The following is an 11,722-nucleotide window of genomic DNA, read 5'->3' on the forward strand; positions in this document are numbered from 1 at the left end:
ATCGTACAGAATTTCCTTACTCGCTGCTTGCAGTGTTTTCATTTGTAGCACTAAAATATCTCTCCCTCTGCAGCCCACCTGTTTTCTCAGTGCAGGAGAATGCACAGCTAGCAGACTGGAGGGGGCGTAGCTGTAAGTATGTGTGTCGATAGATGTGTCTCACAAAGTAAACAAGTCATGCATGTGAGAAAATGAATAAAAGAAAAAGTTTTGGGGGGCGGTTCTTCCTCTGAAGATTGGAGTTCAGTCAAAAATAGGAGCACGAGAAGATTAACTGCCTAAACACTGAAAGAATTGCAGTTTTTGGCTTTGTCTTAGCTCATTTCTGCTGTGTTGGCTGTCTGACAGAATTTGGGGGACTTTGTACCGAGTCACTACTTCCCCATTTGAACTTCATCAGGCGAGACCCGGAGAGGACTGCAGCTGTGACCATGACGCACTTCTTTTTTACTCTACCTTTCATCTCAAGACAGATATCAGAAATCAGCATCAACCAAGAGTAGATCAGTGAGGTTAAGATCAAATTTAGGTGATTTAATTATCATATTCTTATTATCTGATGCTCTTGCTAAATTGCTTAAATAAAACAAGTATTCAAAAGTTAAAATTTTAACAGTAAAGGTTAAAACTTGTGAAAAACGACCGCATTTTTCAATGGTTCAGAAACTAATTCCTGCAGTATATTTCTGAATCTATTCATTCTGCCTAGACGATCATCAGAGGAGTCCTGCACAGTTAACGGGTGTGGCTGATGAATTGCACTTGATCTGCAACACTACTCATGCAGTGTTTCTTCTGTTAGAGCTGGACAAGTCTGCTCACCACCGGCTAAAACCAGTTTCTGCACTGCCTGTTAAAGTAAAACTCAGAAACGATGACCTTTTAAACGGAGAGCCAGTCCAGACTTCCTGTCCATGGATCACCGGTTGATCCACAGCACGTGCACATGACATCAGAGCCAAAAACACTAATCAGTGCAGTGTAAGGATACAGAGTTATCGAGCACTGAGAGTAACCCCAGCACACTTGCGCCATCATGCTTCGATATCTGTCATCACAAAGCATTTTTATGTAAATATGTAGATAAGAATAAGAGAGAATATAGAATAAAAGAACAAAACAAGAGGTGGTCAGTATCCAGGCTGTGAGGGGTCCTTGATGATGATGCTGGCTCTCTGCTGAGGTCTGCCAGTATAAATGTCTCTGAGTGGAGTTAGTGAAGTGCCAATTGCCTGCTCTACCACTCTCACCACCCGCTGCAGTTTTCGCTTGTCCTCCACAGTACAGCAGTTAAACCAGAGTGTACAGCAGTAGGTCAGAAGGCTCTCAATGGTGGAGCGGTAGAAGTTGATTAGCGGTTTTTGTGGTAATTGGGCCTGATACAACTTCCTAAGAACATATAGCCTTTGTTGTGGTTTTCCTACCTGGTGGGAAACGTTTGTGGACCAGGTAAGGTCGGCCGAGATTTGGACCCCGAGGAACTTAAAGCTTTCTACCTCCTCTCCATCAATGTAGAGGGTGGAGTGGTCAGATCGCTTTGTCCTCCTGAAGTCGATTACCATCTCCTTAGTCTTGGCTGTGATCACATGTAGGTTGTCGTCATCTCTGTAGGCTGAATCATCATTGTACTTGATCAGTCCTATAATGGTCATGTCATCAGAAAATTTTATAATGGTGTTATTGGTGTGAATTGAAGAACAGTCATGGTTAAGAGTATAAGAGGGGACTGAGGACACGGCCCTGTGGAACGCCTACATTCAGAATGCAGATGGAGGTGGTGTGCTCTCTGTGTTCTGGGGTCTGTTGCTCAGGAAGTCCAATATCCAGGTGCACAGTGAGTCACTGAGTCCTAAGTTGCTTAGCTTTTTTTAACCAGTTTGCAGGGTTGAACTGTACTGAAGGTGGAGCTGAAGTCCACAAACAGCATTCCCACATAAGTGTTACTACTGTCCAGATGTGAGGGGTTGTGTGAAGAGCTGTTATTATGGCATCCTCTGTTGACCTGTTTGCCTCATATTATGAGTCGAGGTCTGCAGGAATAGCATGTCACACATTAAGGCTGTTAAGTTTCTCAAACCATTTGGCAATTGTGGGCAGGGATATATTATAGATAGTCATTTAAGCAGCTCATCCTGTTCTTCTTGGGTACTGGAACGATGGCTGACTTAAAGCACGATGGTACTACAGACTGTAGTAGTGAGAGGTTGAAGATGGTGAAAACCTCTGCTAGTTGGTCTGCACATGCTTTAAGCACTCTAAGGTCCAGCTTGAGGCAAATTATTTTCCCTTTTTTGTCCAAATAAGTTGAAGAATGTAATGTCAAAAACGTTAAAATGCCAATCTTTATTTTCAGAGAAAGTAAAACATTGCACAATAAAACCTTTGAACACTGGCTCCCTCTAGTGTTAAAATTACATCTCTACATCATCCACCTCAGTCTTGAGTTTGTTGCGGAGGCTGTAAAGAGAGGTTTTAGGTTACTCATTAAGTTGTACTAGCAATAGGGGGAAAAGGCTTTGATAGGACTTATTAAGGCCATCATAAAATCCCTTGACTGAATGACTCAATGTGGCACTACTTTCCAAACCATCTGGGTAAAAAAGGAACACCATTTATATATAAAATACAGTCTTGCAAAGTCACCTGGTGAGGTAGGAGTGGACGTCAGAGAAGCCGTGATATTGAGCCAGGGGGAAGAGGATGCCGGTTGGGCAGCGGCCCTCACGCTGACGACAGAAGCTGCAGTTGCAAATGCCTCGACAGGGAGGGCATTTCCAGTCCTGGAGAGAAAATGAAGGTTTTAAAACCCAAATCTACGGGTATGATGGGAGGTCAATGTTTCTACAGGTTTCATTTTTGTTATAATTTTATACATGACCCGTGTCCTAATATCTCTATACAAAACTTTAATAAGTGTGTGTGTGTAAGATGAACAGTTTTTTTTTTTTTGCTTTTGCACAGTTCAGTGTTGGGGTATCATCAGTCTGACCGGATCAAGCAGCGCTTTTTTGACATCCTCTCCATATCGGTTCCTCAGACACGGCCCGCAGAACTGACCCTGAATCCCACGGCAGTTCTCACTGCGACAGCACGTCTTTGTGTCAACAGTTTTCTGACGGCACTGATGACACGTGGAACCCTGAAAATATATAAAATACATAAAACTAATGATAAAAGGTAGCTTTACAACATTCCCTAACCAGCCTCAACATTCTCCAAATTTTAGATTGTGTAAATGCATTTTTGATTAAACTGCTAATCTACATGTGGAGCTAGACTTGCTTTCTGATCATACGGATTTATTATGAACACCATTCAGCACAGCCAGGTTTCTGGCTCGAAAAAACCCTAAAAACACCAGTCTGAGCTCAGGACGGTGGTTTATCTTTATCGGTTGTCTCTCCGCTTCAGGTTCTGTGCACACTCAGATAAAAGGTTCATTCCCGTTCGATCCCTACGAGTGTTGCTTATTCCAGACACATTATCTGATGTGATACAATAGTGATTAAGATTTTTTAATGAACATAAATAATCTGCTCCCAACCCTGGTGATTTAACCAAGTACACTTTCATGGTACATAAAACTAAGCTTGAGATAGCTGACTAAGCCGTTAATCTTGCTTCATAGAACAACCCTCAGTTCTTGGGTGTTTATGCAGTCTGCAGTGTTATCATTATTAGGTGGAGAAGAAGGAAAAAAAGAAAATGAAAAAAAAAAAAAAGCATACCAAGCTAGGTTACCTAGCCACCAGGCTAAAGTCGATTTATCTGCCTCTGGTAAATCAACACCTTAGGTGAACCGTAACCTCAAACCCTTCTGTGTAACCTGCGCCATCACCTGCTGTGCACCTCTCTACAAATGTAACTACACGTCATGGAAACACAGCTGCACAGGCATAAACATGGGAACAGTGTTGGCTGCTTGTGCAGGCTTCGTTGTAGCCTCTACAGAGCAGAAGCCTAAATTCAGTTTAAAGGGAATGGCATGGTTTTGTCGCTCTGTCGCTCCTTTACCTTTTCAGTCAACACTTGACCTACAGAAAGCGTCATCTCTTTCAGGCTATGTACAAAAACACAGGCTGCATATAGAAAATACTTCACTTTACATAGCCAAAGATAAAGGCAAGCGCACCATCATGAATCCCACTTAAGAGCACCAAGCAGAAGGTGGAGGTCACAAATGTACACTCATAAAAAGGAGTTTAAATATAACTGTCAGATGTTCTCTTGACCGTAGGACACAGACAGGCTTGCCACGAAAGCCTAAAGAATAGGTTTATTACTATGTGAAGGCAATGTGTACAGAATTAAAAAAAAAAAAAAACCCAAAAAGAGTGTTTATCTCAGAAGTCCTCATCCAACCATGTATCCTGATCGCCTGGAAACACTGAGTGCTAACGGGGTTTGAATAACAGCAGCAGTGAACTCACTGTGACACTGTTGTAGACTTTCTCGGTCATGTTGTCTGCGACCAACTCGAGATCATCTTCTGTGATTTCTTCTACCGGACGAATAACGTGAGGTTTGCTTCGATTACCTCGTGCGACGCCACGACGCCGTGGAGCTTGGCGTACCTGAAACAGATGATGAGAAGAATAATCCACTTAGCTTCAAGTTTTAAATGGATACTGACAAGAAACAGATTAGAGAATAGAGCAGAATAAAATGATGGCTTTCACTCACTGCCACACTCCTTATCACTCTGGTTCACTAAATGTTTGTATAGTGTTGGTTGAGGAAAGCATACGCACGGTTCAGAACACTAATGTTTATTAGATTTTCTTGACTGCCATCTATTTCAAAGCTAAACCAATAAATAAATCACATGTAAATATGTACATTACTGCACTATATTGAACAAATGCTCCAAAGGCCTTGTAGACTTTAACTGGCTGCTGATAAGTGACAGAACTGACCTCCAGCAGCTCCTCCTCCAAGCTGAGCTCCACTTCTGCCTCCTCAGCGGCCAAAGGATCCTCCGTTCCCGACATGGACCTTGTCAGCCTGCGAGATGCCCGCTCTGGGTTTCTCCTGGACTCTCCTCCAGTCGCAGCAGATCGCGGCGGATGCTGCAGGAGTGATACGATCCATAAGGAAATTCAAAAATTCAGAGATCTGCTGAAAATTCCTACATTTTCCACGACACTCACAGAGCTTCTGTCTTTTGCCTTCTGTTTTCCTGCTTGTTTCTTCAGCAGCCCTGCACCTCCTGGCATTTTCTGTAGGTCTGCCATCAGCTGAGCCAACTGTTAAAGATGAGCAACAGGAGTCACTGTAGAAGGTCAGCACTTGAAAGTATTATTGTACTATTCACTGAGACCAAATTTGTTTGTTTTCACATCAGTTTGTCACATTTTAAACTCTGTATGTGGTGCCGTGTCTGATTTACCATGGCTTTGTTGGCTTTAATGTTCTGCTCTCTCCTGGCCAGGAAAGTGTCAGACGCATCATCTGCTGAATCAGAACCATGGTCCTCAGTCGAAGCAGGCCGAGCTGCTGCTGCCTCGCCATCCTCGAATTTCACGTGTCTCTCCTCCTTTGTCCTATTGCGCTGTCCTGTCCTTTTCACTCCTTTCTTGTGTGTCGTCCTCTCCTCCGCCTCTGAATCCTCATCGTCGGTAGACTGCTGGGTAGAGGGAGCTGAGCGCAGAGCCACCCTCAGCCTGAAGGGCTTAACTGTAGAAGTAGCAGATGCTTTAGATGTAGTTTCCTCCTCCTTGGGGAAAATGTCAGGCTGAGCTTCATCTCCAAAACTGCAATTCTGCTGAATATCAACACAGAATAACAGATCTTTTTGCCAAATCCCTTTACAGAAGTAGTCTGTCTGAATGAATGCAGAGTAAAATTACTGGATTTGGTAACACTTTATCGTGAAACAACCAAAATACATGCCGATTCTAATTATTGCCAGAGAAAACCCACACATGATTACATCTTTAAGAATCATTACAAAAGAAAAAGAGAATACAGATTTATTAAATCATAAAAAGGAGGTTAGTATCAATTGATGCTCAGAAGAAGTGGTAAAAATCGTCTTCAAATAAAACACATTAGCTTGTAGAGTTGGTGCTTTTTTCTTTTTAAATGTAGTATATAAACAATTTAAGCCACCTCTCAGCCTAATGTGTCCCACATAAACAACCACTCCAAGTTAGTACTTGGCTTTCTGGTCACCCCAGTATATATGAAGGGTTAAAGGTCTAAAACCAAACAAAATCCTACCTCATCTTTGAGTTCAGTGTCGGAAAAGCCGTGAAATGTCACATCATTTTCAGAGTCCTCCAAAAAAACATCAGCAAGCTCCGCTGTTAGCGAATTCATCCTTAAAACCGTGCCCCAAAGACAGAAAAATCACCAAAATTAGCCTCAAAACCGGTGTAGGACACGTTTATCTGAACAAACAGGTAACCAAATGCTACTTTATTGGCCTCTCTGCCGCCTCTTGTGTGTGTGTGCCTAACCTGGACTGTGGATAGCACCCTGCTAGCCTGTGAGTTTTAGCTAGGCTCCCGCACACCTGCAAACACACCTTCAATTACTCGTTTTAATTGCCCGCTGATTTCAAAGCTGCCCGAAAATAAAATAGATTATTGTGATTTTGAGGGTTAAATTAGCACGAATTTGCTGACGTTATTATATCGTTAGCTTCATAGCATAATTGCCTAAGTCATTTGACTAAGTCAATGACTTAGGCACTTATGCTATGAAGCTAACGATATGACCTTTTTTTTCTCTAAAATTAAGCTTTTTTCTTTATTGTATGTTAACAAAAACATGACGTTTGAGCCAGGAAAACTACAGTTTGAGGAAACCGACCCCAGAAACGAAGAGCTTCATCCCGCTTGCTGCTGTTTGTGATAACAAAATGGTAGCTAAAATTATTTTGATTTCACGTTCATGTGGTGAATAATGCAGTTAGACTAGATATTTTTCTTTTCCTACATTCTCCAAACTGCATTTTGTGGCTGATTAGCAGTGAAACACCAGTAAGACCTCCATGGAGGCCATGAAAGGTGTGGAAGGATGTTTATCTTCCTTAATCCTGAAGGACAATATCCAGCCATCATGCCCTGAAGCTCATCTCACTTGGATTGAGTAATGAATGATCAGCCGACTCTGTGGCCACCTCTGTGATAGCTTTATTTATGTACAGCATAACTTTAAAAAAAGGTACCATTTTACATTTACAGTTATGCTCAAATCTCTCCATCTGCAGGTGGCTTTAAATTATGAACCTGTACTCATCGTCAAGAGATCCTCCACGTACTGAAAAAACTGGATGTATGTAATATGTTTGAATATTTACTCAGGTATTCCAGTGACACAACCCAGGTCATACCAATGCGCAAAAGGCCTTTTGAAGTATCATAATTTGAAATATTACACTGATTATAGCAAATAACTAATCACATTATTTATGGATTAATTTAATGTAGCGTCAGTTTTATAGTTTATTTCTTACAATGTGCTTTAGCTAATTGTGAAACTTTTATGAATTGCACAGAGTCTGTGTTGATGTCATTGGAGACAACAAGCATAAAAAACTCAGTTCTTGGACATTAAAACTAAACTATGTAATTCAGTGCGGCCATCGTGTCTGCTGTAAACAGATTGTATTAACCCTTTTGAAATCTGTGTATTGTTGAACAATTTCCAAGTGCTGATCCATGATGTCATGGGTTTTATGTGTTGCCATGAGGGCATGAGTCACAGGTGAAAATAACTGTCAAGTCAGGCGTGTGTGTGTGTGTCACGACACACACCTTAACTCCTGACTCCACCCATTAAAAAAAGATCACTCAGATTGTTTTCTGTTTTAGCCATGTTCCCATGTGTGATGTATGGAAGCCCGTTTCCGCCACTAAAAAAAAAAAAAAAGGATCCATAACTCAAAATTTCGAGTTATTTTCTCGAAATTTCGAGTTATTATCTCGAAATTTTGAGTTTTTTTCTCGAAATTTCGAGTTATTATCTCGAAATTTCGACATATTAACTCAAAATTTTGAGAAAAGCAACTCGAAATTTCGAGTTAGCGCTGCCAATCAGTAATCTACGTGAATGACGTCATTTCCATGTTACCCGGAAGCTGAAGCCCTCAGCTACAAATGCTACAGCTAAGCTACCGGTATTACATCCAGTCGTGAATGCACAGATTGCTGAGTGTTTTCAGCCTGGCTTCACAAATGATGAAATCCCTGTGTTATTAGCTGAATCACATGGTGTTACTATCAGCAAACATACTTTAATTTGTTGGGATCCGTTTTTGAGTGCGCGGTCCTGCGCCATATGCTTCCGGGTAACAAGAAAGCGACCTCATTCATGTATATTTTTGATTGGCAGAGCTAACTCGAAATTTTGAGAAAAGTAACTCGAAATTTCGAGTTATGGATACTAGCTTTTTTTTTTTTTTTAGTGGCGGAAACGGGCTTCCATAGTGATGGGCCATTGCCATTGCGTAAACAAAATGCGCAGGGTCCCTCCCAAAGGGCGTGGCTTCCTGATGTGCTTCTTTAGCCTTCCGGGAGCTGGATGCGGAAGACAAACACGAAACTGCTCTTTCGGAATTCCTGAAACTTCACTGCAATCGAGGTAAGTTCCAAAGGTAAAACCTGTGAAATCTTTAGATTTTGATGCAGTTATTATAAGTGACACGTGTGGGACAAACAGCTAAAACTCACAATAACGACTGACTGAGTGTGCTGAACTTGCTGTGTGGAGAAACATGGAGAAAGTGTTGCGGATTTACAAGCTGTTGAGCAATTATGACTTCATGTTTTGTCAGATCATCTTCTGTAAGAGTATACATGTGGCATTTAAGCCTTTGTTGTGTGTTGTATTGAGGTTTATAGCAGCGATGAGCCTTGTTCTATACTGACAAGTGCTACAAAATGTAACAGTTTCCACGGTAAACACTTAAAAACAAACAGACGACAGATATTAAGACCTTCATAAAGGGAGGATCAATTGAAGGGGTTTACTTTGGTTTAGTTTTATTTAGGTGTTCGCATTAAATGGCTTACTTTGTGCATCCGTGTGTACACCAAACACAAATTGTGAAATGAGAAACCGTGACAGCTAGAGGTGATCAGGTGAGTAACTGCCTCTGGCGCTGATGTCTCTTTGTCAACAACCAACCAAAAAAAAACAAAAAACCCACCAGATATTTCTCATTGTTGTTGAGGGTAAACACCGACTGCTTTCCCCTTTTGTTCTGTCTTTGTAAAGTGAATATCTGGTTTTGATCTGGAAAAATGAAGAAGCTGTTAAATGTTAACTGCTGTTTGTTTAATTTGGGTAGAATCACGAATTCAATCAAGATATACCGAGTGATATATTTAAGTGTTATTTTAATTTAATCCAATATTTTTAAACTGCATTTCCTTTGTCTTTCCTCTAGGATTTTTCTGTTAGGTCAGTGTGTGTGTGTATATATATATATAAACCATGTGGCCAAATCAAGGTAGGACATCAAACATGATTACCATTTAATTATGATGTTTTATGTGTGTCTATAATTGCTTAATAGCTTAGGAGTTTGAAGCATACAGTGTGTAAGATGGATGTGTGCTTTTACTTGTATCAGGTCCTCCTCCTCCAGTCGGCCCACCAAATCCTGCCTTTCCTCCTGGCTACAATCCTGCTTATCCTGCTGCCCCTCCTCCAGGAGCATTCCCCCAGCCTCCACCTCCATATTCTGCTGGCCAGTTCCCAGCTCCTATGAATCCAGCCATGGGACCATACGGTGCACCAGGGGCAATGCCTTATGGAGCTCCTGGACTTCACCCTTATCCTATGGCTCCAGGTGGATATCCAGTTGTTCCTCCTGCAGGTGTTCACCCAGGTCCATATCCACACTCCCCAAAAGGCGGCAAACACAAAGGTTGTCATCCTCATCATGGAGGGCTAAATCCCATGTCTGGAGCCTTAGCCGGGGGAGTTGCAGGAATGGGAATGGGGCTAGTTGGGCACAAAGCAAACAAAAAGATGCACAAGAAGATGAAAAAGGCACACAAACATAAGCACTACAAACATGGCAAGGTGAGACTGGGTTTAAATTTAGAATGTCAGAGTTTATGGTTTAATTTTTAAGTTTTGAGTGAAAAGAGCAAACAGTTGGTGGTGACTTTTAAAACCGTGTGTTTCTTTGTTCACTGTTGAAGATTGCTTAAGCAGATCAGGCATTTTTTATGATTTAAAATCTATATTTTAACTGTTTTAAAACGATTAACAGATGTATAATTTCCTGTTTCTGTCTTCACAGTCCTCCAGCAGCAGCAGCAGCAGCGACTCAGACTGAGGCGACTGGTTTGAAGCATGGCTTTCACAAAAAAAGCTGTGTAACAACAGCACAGCGCAACTATTAACTACTAACAGTTAACTGTCAATGCATTAAAGCAGTTCTTATAGCCTTTTGCAGATTTTTGCTGAGTCGCAGCAAATCTCACATGTTCAGTATAAATGTATGACACTAGAAATGCATACAGCAGCTCTTTTTTTTGTGTGTGTGTTACTGTCACAACTTTAATCGGCACTGGGATTCCACCTCATGTTGAATTTTACTTTGGTTTGTGGTTTTTAGGTGAAATGTTGCAATTTATCTACTGTTACTATTCTCTAATATTACAATGACAAACATGTAGATAACTGAAAAAGAGACTGCAGCACTGTGCAGATGATTTTCTTAATGTAATTAAGTTAAAAGGGATATAGAAAATATAGTTAATTAAAGGTATATATATTTTTTAATTTTATGATCACTACTGTGCATGGCTGCAGAAAAAACCTGTTGCTTGTTAATATCGTTCATTTTAAAGTTAAATAAATAAATTGTATTAATAAATGAAGTTACATAAAAAGTCTATGGTGTGTTTGACATTGCTCGGAAAGATCTAGATTTTTTTTTTTTTTAAAGAAATTGTAATAAATGTTATGCTCACTAAGGAGACAGATTTAATAGAGAAGATACAAGAATTTAAATACCTGGTGTCAACCATCCAGAGTGAAGAAGAGAGTGTAGGGAGGGTGGAGACCAATCAGGGATGATTTGTCCCAGAAGGATAACAGCAAGGGCAAATAGAAAGGTTTCAAGGGTTTACTGCTATGATTTTTGGTAGAGAGGAGGCAGAGTTGAAGATGCTCTGAAGGTTTTCACTGGGATTTAACCAAAATGGGACAGGATTAGACGAGTGTATCAGAGGGACAGCTGAGTTTAAGCAGTTTGGAGAAAAAGTCAGAGAGGCAAGGCTGATATGGTGCAGAGGAGGAAGAGTGGATATATTGAATAAAGGATACTGAATATGGAGTTGCCATGCAGAGGGAAGATCACACAGAAGATTGATAGATGCAGTCAAGGAGGACATGCAGAGGAGGATGCTAGGGATAGAGAGAGATGGAGGCAGATGATCTTCTGTAGCGACCCCTAAAGGGAGCAGCCGAAGAAGAGGAGAGTAAGGAATATTACGCCCTCTAGCGGCTCCTTAAAAAGTATTCTATTCAGCTATAAAATCTGAATATATTAGAAACTGCAAGAAATCTGAAAGATATCTTAAAACTTTTTCTGTTAATTTATATAAACAGATAAAACACGTAGACAGTCTGTTATTCCCATCAACTGGCTTTTCGTTTTCAAAACGAATTTAGCAGTGCACTGTATTGCATAACTCTTATTTATTTATTTTTTTAAATTATGTCCTTTCAAATAACCTGCCATGTTGTCGCAAAC

General features: G+C 40.8%; 2 protein-coding genes across 5 annotated transcripts; one reads left to right on the top strand and one right to left on the bottom strand.

The window, feature by feature from the left end:
• Positions 1-12: 12 nt before the first annotated feature.
• Positions 13-6,564, bottom strand: LOC308402428 (cell division cycle-associated protein 7-like). 4 transcript variants are annotated; one of them, XM_080891282.1, is made up of 9 exons: positions 6,462-6,564; positions 6,223-6,322; positions 5,390-5,764; positions 5,151-5,246; positions 4,917-5,069; positions 4,431-4,574; positions 2,990-3,139; positions 2,644-2,780; positions 2,141-2,457 (listed from the first exon to the last, which is right to left on the bottom strand). In XM_080891282.1, exons 2-9 carry the CDS (start codon positions 6,319-6,321, stop codon positions 2,412-2,414), a joined length of 1,200 nt encoding a protein of 399 aa, XP_080747408.1. In that variant the 5' UTR covers position 6,322; positions 6,462-6,564; the 3' UTR covers positions 2,141-2,411. The 4 variants fall into 4 exon arrangements, with proteins under 4 accessions (XP_080747411.1, XP_080747410.1, XP_080747408.1 ...); XM_080891285.1 differs by lacking the exon at positions 2,141-2,457 and adding an exon at positions 13-1,612 and having other exon boundaries at positions 6,223-6,531; XM_080891284.1 differs by lacking the exon at positions 2,141-2,457 and adding an exon at positions 13-1,639 and having other exon boundaries at positions 6,223-6,531.
• A 1,925-nt stretch (positions 6,565-8,489) lies between these two features.
• prr13 (proline rich 13) lies at positions 8,490-10,851 on the top strand. The gene is made up of 4 exons (XM_080891287.1): positions 8,490-8,589; positions 9,398-9,460; positions 9,584-10,038; positions 10,262-10,851. Exons 2-4 carry the CDS (start codon positions 9,445-9,447, stop codon positions 10,295-10,297), a joined length of 507 nt encoding a protein of 168 aa, XP_080747413.1. The 5' UTR covers positions 8,490-8,589; positions 9,398-9,444; the 3' UTR covers positions 10,298-10,851.
• The last annotated feature ends 871 nt before the right edge of the window (positions 10,852-11,722 follow it).

The sequence above is a fragment of the Rhamphochromis sp. 'chilingali' genome (genome assembly GCF_963969265.1).
Source record: "Rhamphochromis sp. 'chilingali' genome assembly, chromosome: 9".
Lineage (NCBI taxonomy): Eukaryota > Metazoa > Chordata > Actinopteri > Cichliformes > Cichlidae > Rhamphochromis > Rhamphochromis sp. 'chilingali'.